Here is a 19,215-nt window from a genome sequence, read left to right as displayed (position 1 = left end):
CTTTCCTCAGTTGGGTGGTGTTCCACCTTCTTCTCACACATTTTCGCGATCATTGCAGCCTGGGTATCCCCCCAATCTCTCCCAAGTGTGGATCAGTTGGTACCACAAGCCTGCTTCTATTGCATTACCTAGTGGACCTTCTGGTCATGCTATTGTGCCCCAACCGAACCTTGGACAGGGCTTTCGTGTCCAAGTGCCTCCACCTCCATCGGCACCTTATGGAAACCTACATGTTCCAGTGCCTCCGCATCGATTGACACTCACTAGACTCCCAGCCTATTTCCACCTACCCACCTTTTCCCCCTCATTCTTCCTATCAGACACATCCACCACCACCATCTTACTCTCCACCTCCATCTTATCCCACTTTTTCGACACCTCATGGTTCCGGCTCCAAGCACGCTTTCAATGATAAGACTCGTTTTAATGGGTCAAACTTTACAACTTGGTCGAACTTGATGAGACATATCCTTGACTCCCAGAACCTATGGGATCTTGTGCAGGGGTTGGAACCCCAACCAGATCGAGCTGATGCAGACCTTATTGCCTGAGTTTCATTTTCAGCTTCAGCATGTTGACTTAGCATCAAAACGATGGGCACACTTGACTGATGTCTATGCGGCTCGAGATAGGACTTGTCATATAAATCTTGACCATGAGCTCCAACTCGTTAAAATCACTGACCGGGATGACTCGAAAGTTAAGTTGGCTGAGTATCGGTGACTTCTTGCTGAATTCTCCACTACGGGGACTCCCAAGTCCTCTGACGATCAAGTCACATTGTTTTTTAACAAACTCCCCAGGAAATACTTTTGTGGAAGGTATAGTTTCAAAGCTTACCATGCCTACTTTCTATGAATTTGAGTGTCAGATATTGCGTTACGCACGGTTGTTCGATCAATTTCATATGAGTTCTTCCTCAAAGGGGGCTCTTATTGCCCATTCTCAAAAGAGGCAACAAGGCAAGGGCAAACAAAATCAAACCTCCACTCAAAATCAAAAACAAACTTAATCTGGGGAATCACATGGAAACTCCCAGTCACAACTCAAACAAGGGTGGCAGAATGTACCTAAAAAAAATAGGTATTATCAACATTGTCAAAAGGCTGGTCATTTTGACGATAAGTGTCACTCAAAGGCCAGAGGCACAGACCTAAATCTAAGTCTCAGACCCCCGCCCCTCAGTCGGACAATCCCCAGCAGGGGAGGCAGGGTGATGGGGCAGATGCATTTTTGTGCCACAGTAGAAGTATACACGTCAGCTAGTGGAACAACACACTTCGGATCAGATACGGCTAGTGGCCACACCTCTTAATCCTACTGTCCACTTGTCGAAGTGAAACCAGCCTTCCTCCTTGGAATGGGTGGTGATAACCTGATTTAAGAGTTAATTACAGCAATAAATAAATGCACATAAAATGAAATACACACTTTACCATAATATTCTTGGACAGTAGACACCCTGTTGGCCCCAAAATTGGCGCCCCTTGCGGTATTTCTTTAGCTTTCATTCAATTGGAAGTAGTACAACTCGAGATTCTTCAATCTCCTCCTGCTAACCAATTGCTCTTGCTGTCATAAATGACCAGAAAGTCTTTTGGGTCATTTGCCCCTTGATTCACCCAGGACTTCTTCTCCAATTTCACTCAGGACTTCTTCTCCAATTTGACCCTTGGCTGGCCAAATGCTGTCCCAAATCAATTCGGGATGGGCTGGCTCCTGAAATCCCTTGATAATCTTCAATTATCAGTTGCTAATTTCAGTCCCTTGAGCCTTCAATCTCTGGCACGGATCCAAGGTGGCTGCTAAACCCTAATTTCTGCTGTAAATTAGGGTTTACTGCAGAAATTACAGATCAGCCCACCAAAAATGGCTGATATCTCTTCCGAGTGGCTAAGAATTGCTGAGAATGGCTGAGCATAGGCTGAAGGAGATGAGAGAATGCTGCAGAGAGAGAAATTCAGAGATTTGTCGCGAAGAACTGATCAAAATCAGCTGCTGCCGTGCTATACCAGCCCCAAACGAATGCGCCAACAACAATAGGAGCATCAGAGACTGTGATCTTCAAGAGAAAGTGCATCAGCAGCAATTGCCAGCTTCCCAAGGTCAAGAATATGCAATCTCCATCACCAAAATGGTCTCCACCAATGGCTAGGAAATGGCCCCAAAAGCTGGCAGCAACCGTCCAACACTTCTTCCCAAGAGCTCCAAAATGAAAAATGATTTCCCTCTCCCTTCAGCCCTATTTAGCCTTTCCCCCACTTGCATGGGAAAGTTTTGCCAAGTGGCAGCTTTCTTAATCCATTTTCAGCAATTTCCAACCATTTAATTAATTTTCAGAATCAATTAATTCTGAAAATTAATTCAGCCCTTAATCCATGCCCAGAAAATTCACCTTGCCCATCCAAAAATTAATTGGCTAGGCCATTTGCAACCCAAGTGGTCCCATGCATTAATTGACCCTTGGACAAGCATTAATCCATTAATTAATGCCTAGTCCCTAGTGTCACCACTGACACTTAATAGCCAATTAATGTTCCTAGGGATAAACTGACACCAAAATTCACCTATAATCTAACAAGTGTAACTTGTTACAACTTTTACCTTTGACACCCATCTTTTTCATAGGGTCCTTGGGCCTTCAACTATAAAAAAAGTAGCTTGCACCTCATATTTGATTAACCCTTTAATCAAATGTCAATTAAACATAAGCAAAGCATCAAATTTTCACGTCCTCGTGACACGAAGAATACCCTAGGATAGTCCTTCGATGCACATACCTATCGTTCTATTGTAGGAAAACTTCTTTGGTTAATTTACACTAGGCCAGATTTAGCTTACTCAATCAGTATTTCACAGCACCTAGGATGTCACATTGGATCGCATGCCTTCGTGTGTTGCGTTATTTATGGTGTACTTATTCTTATGGCCTGACATATGGTTTTGGTTTATGTTTACAGGGGTACACTAATTTTGATTGGACAGGAGATTCCAACACCCGGCGTTCCCATGGCAGCTACCTCTTTACCTTGAACATGGCCCCATTTCTTGGTCCAACCGTAAGCAGGAGACGGTGGCGGCTTCCACAGCCAAGACTAAATACCGGGCTCTCTTTGATGGCACCACCAAGGCCATCTACTTGAGGAGTTTACTTGCAGCACTTCATTTCCCATGCGACTCTCCCATTGTTGTCTACTGCGACAACTAGAGTGTCATTGCCCTTGCAGGCAATCCAATCATTATACCACGGATGCAGTATATGGAAGTCCACTTCCATTTTCCAGAGAGCAGGTTGAGCTAGGCACTATCCGCCTAGAGTTTGTGCCTACTTCTTCAGCTTGACGGGGAGAGGGTGCTTCCCTCTTGCTTTCCCTTCCAGTTTGAGAGGGGGCAGCTTCTACTCTTGATAGTGACAGTGATGATGCTTACAGTTTTTAGACATTCATTCATTTATTGTATTATGGACATTTGTAACTTCATCCACACTATCAGGATGATATGATTGTAAAAGGGCGCTTAGGCAAGTGAACAATTCCCATGCGAGGACATTATCCAAGTGGCATCGTTGCATTGCATCTTGCGTGAGCATGACATCTTGCATCACCCTTTGCATTACCCCATGCATTGGCATTCTATTCATGTAAACATGCATCTGCGCGCATTTATCCCTTTTCGGTCTTTTGGAGTGGTCGACTCTCGATCCACCATATTCGTGGCCTCGCCCATGGCAGCCTGCTTGCTTCACCTATTTGCTATATCCACACCTTAGCCTTATCCTTCTTCACCGACATCCAGTAATGGTAGGGATAGTATGCTTGTTTTGTGAAGGTCTTGGGTCTGACCATCCTTTATCATTCTCCCGTTTGGAGCACAGATACTCAATAGGACGAAAACTGATTTGAACCCCACACTTAATGCTATATCTATTAAATTCAAAGAAAAAAAAAAAGAGCAATCCATAGCTGATTCCATCCACCTTTGTAGGGCTTGATAGGCCACTGGGCAGCCAGCGTGCACCTTTTGTCCGATGCCTTGTCCTCTCTGGGGTGATCACTTGGGCTCCCTTGGTAAGATAACCATCGCCTCTGAAGTCTTAGTAGGCCACTAGATAGCCGATGTGCACCATTTGTCTGATGCTCTGGCTGCTTTGGGGTGGGACGCCTTGGGATAAAAGATCTTTCTCATGGCACCGTTGTTGGGCCCAAGAGAGGGCGTTGAGCTAAAAATGCATTAGCTTACCTTAAACAGCCCCAAAACTTGCTTAATTAATGAAGAAACCTTATTTATTTAAAAGAAACGCGATCCTAGAGAGTTTCTGTGTCCCATAAGCACAAATCCACTTGGGAGGGCCCAAACTTTCTATAAATACATATGTTGCCCTCCATTCAGTCCTTAATCTCATTTTTGCAGATTTCAGATGTTTCAGCTTGCTGCCCACACCGTGTTCGCGGAGGACATCTTAGCCGAAGCTGTCCATTGTTGTCTACATCAGTTGGCTCCTGTTTTCCAGCCCTCTTCACGCAGTTTGGAGTTGATCCCAGCTAGGCGACTACTGTTTCTACACAGACCTGCTGTGTACAGCCTACCATCATCATAGCCTACGTTTGCTTCCTGCAGGCTGTCGCTAGGCTGTCCTACCTACGTTTGACAGATTTTCTCTCCTCTACTATTGCCTAGCATTTTCAACCTACATTTGGTTGTCTTCTCTCTCATCAGCCTGCGTTTACTGCATATTCTCTCTCCTCACTACTACGTTTGCTAGTGTTCGATATTCGAAGGATGCCTTGCTACAATTCAGGATCCGTTCGGAGTACGACACACTCTCCAGTTCATTACACCTGCCCTGATCCTTGAGATACATGAGTTCGAGGTTCAATATTCATTCACTGCATAGTGTGTTTGCTACATGAGCATTGTATATTCAGCAGTTATATCACTTCAATTATTTTCTGTATTCATTGTCTCTGAGTTACCCTAACCCTAACCGTGTTCTTTTATCAATCTGTGCTTTGTCATCGATTGTTATGTGTTTTTGTGTTAGAGTATTTCTTTACACCGCGGATGCATAAGGGATCTTGGCTATCTCGACCCTCTGCTCATTAGACTGCGGACAATTGACCTGACTAGCCTTCACGTGAGAAGGTAAAGGACATCCAATGGACTTAATATCCTACAAATGTAACCGCTTCAAGGACCTTCTGAATATACTCGTTTTGTGATAAATAGAGGAGCCCCTTAGAGCAATCACACGTAATGCGCATCCCAAGAATATGTGAGACTTGTCCCATGTCCTTCATCTCAAAGCTCTTCTTGAGCCGACCTTTCAAGGCATCTAGCTCATCATAAGCACTCCCAGAAATCACCACATAGAGGATCAAAATCATAAGGTTGTCGTCACGAGCATTCTTCATGTATAAACATGGATCCATATCATTGCGAGAATATCCCTGTGAATGCATAAAGGCATCAAACTTGTGATACCATTTCCTAGGTGCCTACTTAAGGCCACAAAGGCTCTTCCTCAATCTGCACACTAGGTGGTCCCTGCTAGGTTTTGCAAATCCCTTAGGCTACTCCATGTAAATCTTATCATACAAGTCCCCATGAAAAAGAGTTGTCTTGACATCCATCTGATAAAGATCTAAGTCAAGCTGAGCAATCAAAGCCAGTACCAAGCGGAGGATAGTCATCTTCACAATAGGAGAAAAAACTTCATCAAAGTCCACACCATGTTCTTGCTTGAAGCCCTTAGCAACCAATCTGCCCTTGTATCCTGGCTTGGGGCATCCAGGGGTACTTTTCAACTTGTAACCCCACTTACATGGCAAAGCACATTTGCCACTAGCCAAAGGAACCAAATCCTACGTATGATTTTTCTATAGTGAGTCATACTCTGTCTATATGGCCCTCTCCCAAAAGTGATATCACCTCAATCCAAGGAAAAGAGAGAGAATGTGAGAGTTTCTTACTGATTTATTGCTTGCTTGAATCCTTACTCCTTCTCCTTCACTTTAGCCTTCAAAATGAACCTCTCTCAGTGGTATTGCTTTGATACCATGTCAGAAAATTGCATGGTGGGGGGACTTGCTTGATCTATTGTACTGAACACACACAACACACAAGAATAAACTAACTCCAGAACACAAGAACAGACATGGAGGAAAAAATAATTTCTTGTTGGATTTTCTTTCTCTTTTTTAACCATTGGCGCTATAACTATGCCAATTGTAGGTAGGTGTAACAAACCAAATATAATAAGTGATCAATTAGTGGCCATGTGAGAATCATAATGACCACCAACATGCTAAGTGTAGATGTTGGACCTATCTAAGTAGGTGGTGGCCTCATAAATAAGAGGCTGACCAATATCCGTCACCATAACATAATCCATAAAGGACTCAAACTACGCAAGCTATCGTCTATCTCTAGTAGACCACCTCAAGGCTAGTTGTGGGGCCTGTACATCCTATGGAGCATCAGGGACCTAAGCCACGAGGGCATCAACTGCTGCGGCAGACTGTCTAGATGGTTGTACAATAGCAAAAGGCTCCTCCTGAAATATCACCCTGCATACCTCAACGACAAGCTCAGGCTGCTTATGTATTTTCTCCTCATGGAAAACAACCTGCAGGGCCTACAGATCCCATAGGCAATAGCCCATCTCACCTACATCACCATAACCAAGAAATATGCAATGATGCAAGCGGCAGCAGTATGCTGAAAATGCAGCCTGCTTCACACTCTATAGATGCTGGCAACTGATGGAGTGTTGATGTCAGCTGCCTAGGATGACTTACACTGTAAAACGCTACCTATAAAGACTAGAGACTATTGCAAACTGCTCCTAGTGGGCTGAAAACAGGTTGCCTGCTGTAAATGCAGCATGCACAAGTGTCAAGGCTGATAGACAAGAGTCGACTGGCTGCACCATGAACTAAGGTATCCGTCAATGGAGAGGTATAGACAGCAATGAATAATGGCACCAACTGATAGAGAAATCTACAAAACAAGGTTAAGAGGGTGAGTGGTGGGCAGCCTTCTATTTATACATGTGGATCCTCCCAAATTTAGGGTTTTTACTTGTGAGACATAAAGACTCTCTAAGAAATTCTAGTAATTAATGTAAAGTTTGGTAATTTGAGTTTTGTTTGTTTTAAAAAGCTAATTGAGATTTTAACTTTGTAATGCTCCTTTTTATATATTACTTACATAAATTGCTCTCGATAGCTGCCATGTCAACATTACTACTGCATTTTGCTACTCTTCATCATTGCACAATAGGGCAATACTCTCTCAACATCACATGAGCAATTTATCATTGCATTTGGGATCTGTCTTGACAAGTAACAAGTCAATAAGAAGCGGTGGCTGGCCTCAGGAAGCAAGTCATTGAGGGGGTTCTTCTAGGCTAGAAGATTACATTGTTCTAGCATGGAAAATTTTATTTGTTGATTGTATATCTATTTCTTCAGTATTGCAGCAAAGAGTGGAGTTACACTTAACATAACAGAGCCAGGGATTATCCACACTTTCCAACTATATGTACAAGAAGGGTTGGGCCATGTTCACAACTTTGAGCTCTGCTAGGGAAGAAGCATCATCTTTAGAACCAATCAGATTGTTACTTTACATGATAATCAGGTGTTGCAATAATAACTCATGAAGTATGTTCAAGCCATGCAGGTTTCACCTTCCTGAACAAAGGATAACTTTGCCAAAAATATACAAGGATAGCCATAGCTTGAAGACTATACTTATAAACTTAGTGACCCTTTGAAGCAAATTGGTGAATTATAAACACATAAAGTCAACTCGGATGACTCTTCAAACAGATTAAAATGACCATTTGAATATGCTCAGTCCTGTTGTTATGTGAAAGCTTCCTAATGAAGACCAGGTTCTTAAAAAGAAATGTTTAAGACTTTGAGAAAAGTTGGGAGCTTCATTCAGTGATAATTTGTGCATGACTGGGTCTATTGTGCTTCTAGAGTTCCGTTAGTGTATGCATTAATGATGTTGATGCTTTTGGGTTGTGAGGTGCTATGCTAAAAACAACTGATGTAATGTTTTGGTCTCTGTGACTTCACTCCAATCTCTCGGTGTTTTTTCATACACTTTTGGGTCTCAATCTTGAAGACACTGGCTGGTCTTCTCCCTTCTTGCTTCAACTCTTTTACCTCTGTAGATTGTGGCTAGACACATCGCCCCCTCAACATTTCTGGTGAACCCGATGTCAAACAGCCATGTCAAAAATTACAGGATGGGAGATTCTTCTGGATTCATAGGTATACTTGACTCTACAAATGATATGAGGCTTCTTTTGCAGGTCTTTAGTATGTACATGCAGCAACAGTAGCAGCAACATCAGCAAGAACTATACCAACAGCAGAAATTGCATCGATAGTAAATCATGCAACACATGCAATTGCAAGCTAATGCTCAGTATGAGAATGTAGCAACAAAAGCTAAGGAAGCTGGTTAATAAAGAGAAATTGTTTGGTTGCAGGAATGTATCTGGTTACTTGAAATTGTATGAGGCAAAGATGGATCTCTTTGGGATCCCTACACAGTTGTTGAGCTAGTGTTTTGTTCGTCTTGTGACCTCTTCATTGAGAATGCACCTAAATGAGCTCTATGCACAGGATGCTACATGGTCAGGGAGTGGGTGTATAAGCCTAATAAAGGGCTACTTCCATCAAAATTGTTGCGGACTTTCAAACAGAAATTTAGTCATTTAAATGTCACAGAGCAACCAGCTTTGCAACCCGAAAATGTTTATTGTTTATGTGGGCTGTTGATCCACCATTGCAAGTGAAATGAGGGAAATTTCAAGAGGATAGAATGCAATTTACCTCAACCTCCATGACCAACTCCTAATTGTTGGCATGTCCTCACTATACTACAATGTCTATTGTAGGAAGAAACACATAGAACCCCGCTCCACTAAACTCTACCTCCTCAGCTTTAACACTGAAATCCAAGGAATGATCATAAGAGTCCTTCGATCCGCTACATGATAAAGTTTGGACACGCACATCCCTTATCTCTGTGAACTTGCCATAGTATGCCTCCTAGTCACCTCCAATCTCACTCGAACTACCTTCAGCTCTTATCATTGAGTAAGATTGACCTGCTACTATTGGTGCCATGCATAGTCACATGGAACACGAAGCAAGATGGGGATATAGAACGGGGAGGAGTCGCCATCACTTGTAACTACATAGTCACGTGGGATGGGACATCGAACGAAAGAAAGCTACCATCCCCCAATCCTCAATCCCAAAAATAATCATCACTTGTGACTATGGTGGCATGTTGTAGGCCCAAGCACACCAGTGAGCTAGTTGCCACTGCCCGTGTTGCATGCATGTTTGTCACCCTCATTGTTGCAGGCTACTTGATGCCTGCCCCCGGCAGCTTGTCCATCATGTGGCTGTTGGCTGCTGCTGAGCTCCGCTCTTACTTCTGCACACACATACCTTTGATGTGTCCAACTGTCTCATACCCATAAAAGGGCGCAATGGAACTTATTAAGCTTCACCATGAAACAACCATGTCATCTGTTGTATAAGACAATAAGGCCAAAAGACTCTCAGTCCAAGAATATCACAAGGTTTTCACAACTTAGTTGTGCCAAACTACTCACCATAAAGGAGTATGCGAGAATGATGTATAGAACATTCCCCTGAGTGAATAGAAACTGCAGCACAAACCCAACAATGGAGAGTTGAAGAAAGGAACGAGATATAGCATAAGCCATGTCCTTCTCTATTTGCAGTTTTTGTGTCGAGGAAAGGACAATGCCAAGGACGATGACAGCAAGGGCTGCAACTGGCTTGAGCATGCCTTTGGCAAAATCCTCCATGTTGTTTACGAGTGCCATGGTGTGCTCCAAGGGGGAAGAGCACAGCAATTCTTAAATCCTGATGAGGCCCTCCTGCATGCCGATCAGTTCTGCCACTTACAAACTAGTGTAGTAAAAGGCAAGAAAAGGCCAACGTTATGTCACCTTACAGCCCAATAAAAAGGCAACGTTATGCCACTTATGAACTAGAGTAATCAGGTATACTTCTCATGTGAGGCTACCATATAAACAATTTTTTAACATTATATCTCTGAATTGGTGTATTTTATCGTTGAATGGGCTTATTATGGGAGGCTTACTACCATGCTAAGAGGGGGACATCTTTTAATTGCCTAAGACCTTTGATTGAAATTTAGGAATATTCTTTATTCATAGTTAGAAATTGTGTTAATGATGAAGTTTTAAACCTTCTATTTCAAGCTTAGAATGTTTTTTTGGAAAATTTGCAATCCACTTTACAGTAAATCTTAGTTTTTTTTTTTAACATTCACTACCACTTGTGATAGAAACCCTATATTTTGGAGTAGACTATTTAATTTTCCCTCTTATGTTTGGCTTTAGAGGTTTGCTCAGTGATGATGGTTTAGCATCTACAATAATTGCTCATATGTCAGAGAGGAGCTCCGCTAGCACATTCAAGAAAGTTTTAGTCAAATATGGCCTTCAATAGGCTTTGCACATGAGTCAACAAATATCTTAAGGACATTTTTATACAATCTGAAAGTTACTCTAGTAGATCTTTGAATCAATCAAACAAGGTTTACCTATATTAATCCGAAATATGCTACCATTTGTTTGCTAAGGTTGTAGTTTCTTTCAGAATAAATGTCCTTGAGTATTGAAACTATTTTGGATGCTCGTTTGCTTTCAAAAGGTTTTTCATGTGGAGAATGCAATTGAGAATACTTCCACAAGGGTGCTATTGGTCTCCAAGGGGTTTGACTTAGAGTGTTTATTATAGATGCAAATTGTCTTTTGAGTTTTCTAATCACATGTTTTGATCGTGCTCTTTTTCTAGAGAAGTTTGGAGAATTTGTGGATAGATCTTTGTTTATGGCTATCTATCTGCAAGGAAAATGTTGTTACATTTACTTGCAATTACAAATAGAGGTATAAACATAGCTTGCAACGGTTGATATCGTTGTTATGTTGACGCATTTTGATCGTTTCTAATAAGTCAACTTTTCAAATATTTTGTATTATTCTTTCATGGATATATATTCATGAACAAGCTTTGGTTGTTTAGTCGACTAGTTACATGTTGTAGCATATAATATGGTAGTGACATGTGGACATACTTAGGACCACACAAGTATTTTTCCTCCTTACGAGCCTTATTCCATTAAGCTTGTGCACACCTTACCTTAGTTCATTTTAGGGTTATCTACTTTGTTTTACATCTCCTTCCTTTTCATTGTCTTGAATAGTAGACTTGTGACTTTCCTCTTACTCCTTCATTGCTCCTATGTCTCACTACTTGTGTTCTCACTTTTTCATCTTACCATTGTTTCTAGCAATTAGTAACAAAGCCTCCTCTTTCTTTGTAAGCCTCTCCCCTTTACAATGGATTGCCATGCCATTCAAGGTAGACTTAAGTTTTTATAGGGGCTAAAATGCTCCACACTTATATTTTTTGCAAAATATGCATGTTTGAAGCTCTATAATAAATTTTTGAGAGTTTACTATAACCCTTGAAACGATTGATATTTGTTAGCATTGCCCTTTAGGGCATATGTTTATACAACGGTGCAATGACAAGGTGATGTAGGTTTCAAAAAAAATATCCATTATTAACTATAATAAAGTGGTCCACTTAATCTTGAAATGTGCAAATATCTTGCTTTATTAGAAAAAGGTTTTATTTTTAGAAAATTAAAGAAAAAGGGTGTTCTCTCTCTCTCTCTCTCTCTCTCTCTCTCTCTCTCTCTCTCTCTCTCTCTCTCTCTCTCTCTCTCTCTCTCTCTCTCTCTCTCTCTCTCTCTCTCACACAATAAAAGGGTAATACTCTTGCGCACAATAGTGTGCCCTTATTATTTTTGGACCATTCTACTGCATTATGTTGACCAATTCCTACATTAAACTCAACCTGACTTTGGTTTCAACAAATTTGCTCATATTTCTCTTTGTATAATCTTTTCAATTCTTTACACCAATCTTTTAACAGAGGTACATTAGGGGAGTTTTGAGGTCTCAAAAATTCCCAGTAAGAGATCCCAGAGAGAGAAAATATTTTAGAAAATAAAATTATTTTTTAGATTTTAAAAAAACTTTTTATATTTTAGTAAGTAAATATATCAAAAATTATTAATAAGTCATTATCGTGATATTCTCCTAGTCACATCAAACCTAGAAATCTAGGCCACCGTAAAGGTGACAAAGATTGTCATAATGAAGATCTTACTCATCCTAATTAAAGTAAAAACTAATATTCAATTTGAATTTTGTTCGATATTTAATTACTTCCCTCCATTCTCACTCTCTTCTTTCTTTTCTATCCTTACTAGTTTCTTCTTCATTTTTTCCTTCTTGTTTCTAATTCATATAGTTTTTCAATCCAATCTTCTAATCACATCCTTTGCTAGGACCAGTCATCCAATGATCTCTGTAGCTCTAATAAAAGACCTCTCTATCATCTTCATATTGAGTTGGATACTGAGTATAAACCAATGAGGAAGAGAACAAATACTATTACAGAGTCTACGAAACATATACTCAGGTTTGAAAGAAAGAAGAATCTTGATCTTTGGTTAGATGATAGGCTATATTCCAAAGATCCTAGCAAAAATAGCACTCCACCTTTCTATAATAGCTCTTCATTGTTGAGGTTCACTTTACAGAGTCTACAAAACATATACTTAGGTTTGAAAAAAAGAAGAATCTTGATCTTTGGTTGGATAGTAGACTATATTCCAAAGATCCTAGCAAAAATAGCACTCCACCTTTCTATAACAGCTCTTCATTGTTGAGGTTCATTGGTGATGGCTATAATGGGTTTCTAGGCTATACACTTAACTTGGTTACAGAAAAGGATGTCCTCAAATTGGAGAACCATCTTGTATCAAAACATAACAATGAGTTACTGCAGAAGCTAGAGGACTATCAACAGAGGATTCATTCACTGGAGAAATGCATCAAATCTTATCAACAAAAGCAAACTATTTCACACCTTCGAAATTGACAAAATGCTTTTAGAAATATTGAGAGTTTCAAACAAGGAGAACATGGTTGTAGTAAAAGAATTCAAGCAGTAAGGTACATTTTTTTCACTTTAAAAATATGAAATATGACTTTGTTTATAATTAATTGTATTGATTTGTGATGTTGATTTTATTTAGGTCTCTTCTAAAACGGAATGCAAGTGAAAGAGATTCTTTAAAAGCATCTCAATTTTATTATCATCTTCTTCCTTTAGTAGTTTCAAAAGATATTTTGGAGAAGAAAAAATTTAAAAAGGCAAAGAAACAATGCTTTGAATCATTTATAAAGGATCATTCTTTGGATACTAAGTTAGTGCAAAAGACATTAGATGGTATTAGTTGAGATTCTTATATACAACTTTTCCAGCTTTTACAATCAAATATGAAACAAGGACAAGTGTAATTGCATACTTCCAAGGCCACCTATGGTTAGAACTATTAAAGAGAGAGTGAATAACAAAGTAATGGAGTTTTTGAGTGAGCCTTTCCATATCAAGGCTAGCTTCAAGGACAAGAAAAAGGAAGTTGTGCCAATGAATTTAACAATATTTTCCTTAACTTCCCCACCCTACAATGTTTAACAATTAGATTCTATGACTTGTCACTAGAAGAGACACAAGGAGTGGCTAGATTTGTGGTTAAACTTTATGAAAGTGAGACTCTAAAATGTACAAAACTAGAGAGGGTCTCTATTACCTTGATGAATAGAGCACTTTCATTAGATCATTACAATCACTCAATATCATTTATAATCAATCAAAACACAACATCTAGTAGCTAGGAGCATTCAAAGTAGATACAGAGGATTTTGATATATTATATTGGGTTTTTCATCAAACACCAATACCTAATGTTATTAAGACACAACAAGCAAGAGAAGAGCCATTTGTTGAAGGATTTGGAAACTATAAGATTAAGTGGCACATAGTTGGTGACTTAAAAATACTTAAATGTATATACAATGTATCAAAGGGAGCCAACTCTAGATCTCCTTGCCTATATTGCATGTCCCCAGCCATCGAGTTGAACTTAAGCAATTGGAATAGAGCTCCCTCTAGGCACAACAAGGATCCACAATTTAAGCCAGTCCTAGATATTCCTTTAATTAATGCCCATATATGTACACTTCATGCACTTTGTAGGATAATTGAAAAGCTTGTTCATCTTTATATAATATTTATATGGAAGCTAAAACCATTATCAACTAGAGTATCTGCAATTGGTTTGCATGGTGGTAATGTTGTTATTGAACTAGATCTTCAAAAGTCTAAGGATGGCAATTGTATCCCCAAAAAGCCATCTATTGGTGGAGTGAAAGCTAGAATATTCCTAGACTTTCATGGTAGACTTGGTAAGATAAACTCTAGCAATGGTGGCTCAACTATTAGATACAATCAGTGGAAGTGTCTACATAATGCAATGTTTGGAAAAGCCAATGTTTGGAAAATACTAGACAATGTATTATTTTATTGTGATAAAATAGAGTAAAATGATGATGATCTCAAAGACTTCAAAAACCAATTGAACATTTTTAAAAAGGCAATGACATAAGCTTGGGGTAATCAACACTTCACTCACTATATGGTAAGAAGTTTACATATGTATGTCTCTTGATTGTTTGACTCATATAGGATAATTGAATTTCTTTATTTGTTAACTATGTAGCATATTTTATACAACCATTCTCCATATTTTATCAAGAAATATGGATCTCTATCTATTTGGTGAACCCAAGGTATGGAAAAATCACATTATCAAGCAAGAACAAAATACTTTAGACACGCAAGACATGGATATAGAAGATATAAAGCAAACACTTTATTAGAGGTCTTTCAATGGTTCTACAAACAAATTTGGCACAATTTTAAGCTCAAAGACACAACCACATCATGTAATACATCATCTTTGTAGCAAGGACTATCCAAAGAAGAAAAGAGGGATATTTAAACTCTTGTGCAAAACAAAGATATTCAGAATGGTTACAAACCAGACAAAGAGATGGAAAAAGATGGGTTTCAAGAAACCCTTAACACCTTTTAGTCTGACTATGTTGCAGAAGAGTCTTTAGTTTCAAGGAATTCACTAGGTCCTCTAAATGAATCTTTTGTTTCATCCCACTCAATGAGACCTCTATATTTTAGAAACTATTGTTTCCTATAGCCTGGAAGGAGCTTCAAATTTTTAGTATCTCCTATATGGGAGAGCAAATAAGAGCCAAGAACTCCAAAGTATCTTGCCCTAGATCCACTATATCCAGGTATGAAGCTAAAAATTCTTACAGTTTCTTCCTTCTCCATCAAAATTATCTTTTCTGAACCTCTATTGAAAGCTTAGGATCCAATCACCTTGGAGATAGCTTTCAGAGCCATTATTGGTAAGATTGGAGAGCTTGACAACTTGTGATGATAAATTGCAACTATTTGATTATTTAAGCTTCCAATATAATGACCAAGGCCTTAACTTTTGCTAAGCTTTGATGGCCTTGAGCACTTAGCTCTTCCAAGAAAGTTGTCTGTATCTTCAATTTCTATCTGCACAATAAACCACAATAGTATAAGATGTCAATAGATAAATATCCAATAATATTTATCTAGAATGCATAACATACTCTAATATAAATCACAATGGATATCTTAGAATTATCTTTCATACCTTAGGGTTTTCATCTTCTTCAAGAAGACTATCATCATATAGATTTATTGAACTTTTTGGTTTATCCTCTAATGGAGACTTCAGTTTCTCTTCATACCCCATGTTATCAATACCAAGTCTCTATTGAATTTGTAAGTACTCTTCCCCTATAGGTATCCCCCTCTTTTCATATTCCACAATCTGATGAATACAAAAATGCAAAGCTATAGAGCTATATTGGAAATTCTCTCCCTCAGCATCAAGAGTTGCTAGCGATTCCTCTTCATAACCTATAAAATTCTTATCATTTTGACCCCATGCTACAAGGATTGCCAAGCAGTAATCTTCTCTAAGATAAAAAATGTATTAAATATCATTTAGCAATACATATCTCTTTTTGTTGATGAGATAACTAGGAAATATTGGGACACATTCAAGAGGACCTATCTCAATCTCTACATTCAACTCTATCTCCTGTTCTTCCACTTTTGTAATGTTCTCACTTTTAAACAAAGCAACATTGAATCCCTGTACTAACTGGTTCTCAACATCCTCCTAAAACATTTCTCCCTTCTCTTTAACTTCTTTGTCTTTGTATGCAATATCCTCTATCTTCTTCTCTTGTATTGTATCTGAAGAACAATTGTCCATATATTGAAGATATACAAGAAATCCAACATCCTTTTGTATAAGAAGACATTGATGCTGATTTTGATGAAAATGGCAATCTGCTTTCCACTTCTTGAATTCATCATCAATAAGGCTTCTAGTAGCATTGGAAGCTTCCATAACATCGCTATAATGGACAAATCCCTCAATCTCTAGGCCTTCCACATGTCTATCATAAAACTCCCTAAAATCCTTCAATTTATCTTCAAGATTCTTCAAGAGCTCTTGCAAATCAAAGGGAACATTGAGCATATCTCTGATGTAAATAAATCTAGATGAATTTTCAGTTGCATGAAGAAAATCAAACAGCTTTTCATCATAGGTATCCTCCAGATCTTCCTCCTCCATTCCCTCTAAAGAAAACTTTCTTTTAGTCATCCTGATTACTCACAAAATCAAATCTAAAAAATAAAAATTTAAAATTAGCGACATAATATACAAATCCACATTTGCTCATCTCCAAAAGACTAAAGAAAGATTGCTAAAAAAATTTAGACTTATAAGGCACTGCTTTTCTATTTTGACAAATTTAATGTGTTTGTTATGTTAGATATTTAGAAATACAATATGAATTAAGTGAATTCATCCTTTATGCAGCAGAGAAAGCATGAAATTTCAAGTCTCATCGATTAAATTTTGTTTTACATTCACAACTCATGAAACGAGAAAACAATGATCTAGACCTCTTCATAATTCATAAAATCGTGTTTCACACGTCACTTTAACAAAAACACTTGATGAATTTGTGTTTTATACATCTGAAAATTTTGAACAAACCGATGCATCAAGAACATCAAAACCCATCGTTTAACATGTGTACAAGACCAATATTGATAGAAAAACAAAGTAAAACCCTTATAGAATTTCTAAGTTCTTGATGTATCTTTCTCATCTTAAACCAGCTAACATCTTCAATGCCTCAAAATTTAGGATTGTGGAGAAAAAATATTTTAAAACACCATGTTAGGGAATATGAAAATTTCCCATAAGTTTGGGACACATGGTCAAATATTTGGATTTGTCATAACTTGAACACTATAACTCCAAATTGAGCACTCTATAGCTCAATAGATTCCATCATATGCTGCATAACAAACAAACGCTCATTTTTGTCTGAATTTTGTCGTGAAGACGATGCATAGTTTCCTTGCTACAATTTACCACTGCGAATATCATCCTTCTTTGCATATCAATGGGTTGCAATATGGCCTGTTTTGCCACAATAATGGCAAACAATAGCAGAATTGCCAGAACCTCTATTGGGCATGTTATCCAGGTGCCACCTTTTTAGTATTCAAAAATGGAAATTTGGAGATTCTCAAACTCACTAATATTGTGTTTTAAAAAGTGTGATATATGATATTTGCAGTTCTTGCTATTGCTGAGAATAAATGGTTTTTTGTAAGAATATGCCTGGTTTGGCTTGCGATGCTTACAAGATAAATAGCTCATTGAAGACAAGACAAGATATGTGAAAGAAATGGCAACAAAAGCCCGACCCTGAGTTGTCATATATATATATACCAATGGTCACCACACGTTTATTCAAGAAGCACATTGCACTAATTCGGAGAAGGTGCACTTAAAATGAAAAAGGAAATGCTAAGAATTACCTTTAATCTTTAAAAAGTGGAGCCAAAAAACCTCTATTGTGCCAAAAAAGTAAGTGACACGTGGCACAACTTCCCAAGCAAAAACGGTTTGCTCGTCGCACATGTGAAATTAACTACGCATTATAGTAGTCACACATGTAAACCAACATCCTTATAAACACAATTTCTAAATAGTAAAAGAGTTTTTTCAAAGACAAAGCTCTTTCTATGCTCGATCACATCAACACAGCGCGAACTTGATCACAGTGCAAAATTATTCTTCAGAAGGCTTCATCACCCAACATACGTGCCGAAACCTCAAAAATGTAAGTTTTTTGACAAATATGAGTTAAATTTGAATCACTTGACAATTCCTACCAAATGATTCTAAAATAAGCCCAACGTGTGAAACGCGATTAGTCATGGCTCTTCCCATGGACAAGAGATATTTCGTGTTTCATACGTTGCTTGGAGGGCAAGTTTCTTCAAATAGAATCATGGATCAACGGAGCTTGATCACACATAAGGATAATTTTTTTCCACTTATGTTGATAAGAAGTAGCTGGATAATATTATAATATTGTTAATGTGAAAATTCAGATAGATCTTCTTTCAAGGGTCAAAATCATTGAGAATAAGATGTGAGATTTGTAGAATGAAAATTGTTCTATTGTGAGACTTATCTTCATGGCATTAATTGTCTTTGATTGAATATGTATGAAACATGAGATTGTGTTAATTTATCTTGTCCATGTGAGACCTCCTTACGTTTCATATAACTTAGGCCTGCATTGTTTCTCTTATGACACATGAAACATGAGAGGGTGTTAGATTCTCTTGTCCATAAGGCCTCCTTGAGCTTCATACATCTTGTGCTTGCATTATTTTATTGAAATTGGATTTAGACTATGTAATTAGTGTTTATTTGCTACTTAGTGATTGTAAATAACATTATATGATAGATTTGGAGATATGTCCTAATTTAGTTGTATTATTTGTTTTTTTGGATGTTCCAAGTGGCTAGAACTAAGGCCATTGCAAGGAAGCAAAAAGCTTATCCTAGAGTTCTGCTTCAAAGATCCATCAATCCTCCAAGCCTTCCAAATTTACAAGAAAATCAAAGACAAGAAGAAGGTTCTCATAGCGTGTTAGGTGCCTAACGGAGATTAGAAGTGCAATGACGGCTCTGAATAATGCAATTCCAAAACTGTCTTTTCAGAGGCTTATCAAAGAAATTTGTGACAAGCATAGTCTTGATAGT

General features: G+C 38.4%; 1 protein-coding gene and 1 long non-coding RNA gene across 3 annotated transcripts in view; one reads left to right on the top strand and one right to left on the bottom strand.

The window, feature by feature from the left end:
- LOC148037144 (uncharacterized) overlaps window positions 1-8,653 on the top strand; it is a 101,714-nt gene extending 93,061 nt beyond the window's left edge. Inside the window, exon 2 of one of the 2 annotated variants that reach the window (XR_015690779.1) lies at window positions 8,327-8,653. This is a non-coding gene — a long non-coding RNA (uncharacterized LOC148037144). Of the gene's footprint in view, window positions 1-7,472; window positions 7,893-8,326 lie in introns of those variants that run through there. The other variant, XR_015690780.1, reaches the window with a different exon arrangement.
- The window catches only part of LOC148037143 (protein ALUMINUM SENSITIVE 3-like), a 92,312-nt gene extending 82,319 nt beyond the window's left edge, over window positions 1-9,993 (bottom strand). The window contains exon 1 of the mRNA XM_087677246.1: window positions 9,647-9,993. Within this exon, the coding sequence (XP_087533372.1) occupies window positions 9,647-9,883 (237 nt within the window). The 5' untranslated portion in view covers window positions 9,884-9,993. The remainder of the gene's footprint in view (window positions 1-9,646) is intronic.
- Window positions 9,994-19,215: the final 9,222 nt, after the last annotated feature.

The sequence above is a fragment of the Lygodium microphyllum genome, chromosome 4, assembly GCF_053477565.2.
Source record: "Lygodium microphyllum isolate KBCC chromosome 4, Lygodium_microphyllum_v1.1.10, whole genome shotgun sequence".
Lineage (NCBI taxonomy): Eukaryota > Viridiplantae > Streptophyta > Polypodiopsida > Schizaeales > Lygodiaceae > Lygodium > Lygodium microphyllum.
Note: the sequence above shows the minus strand (reverse complement) of the source record. Positions and strands in the feature narration are given on the sequence as shown.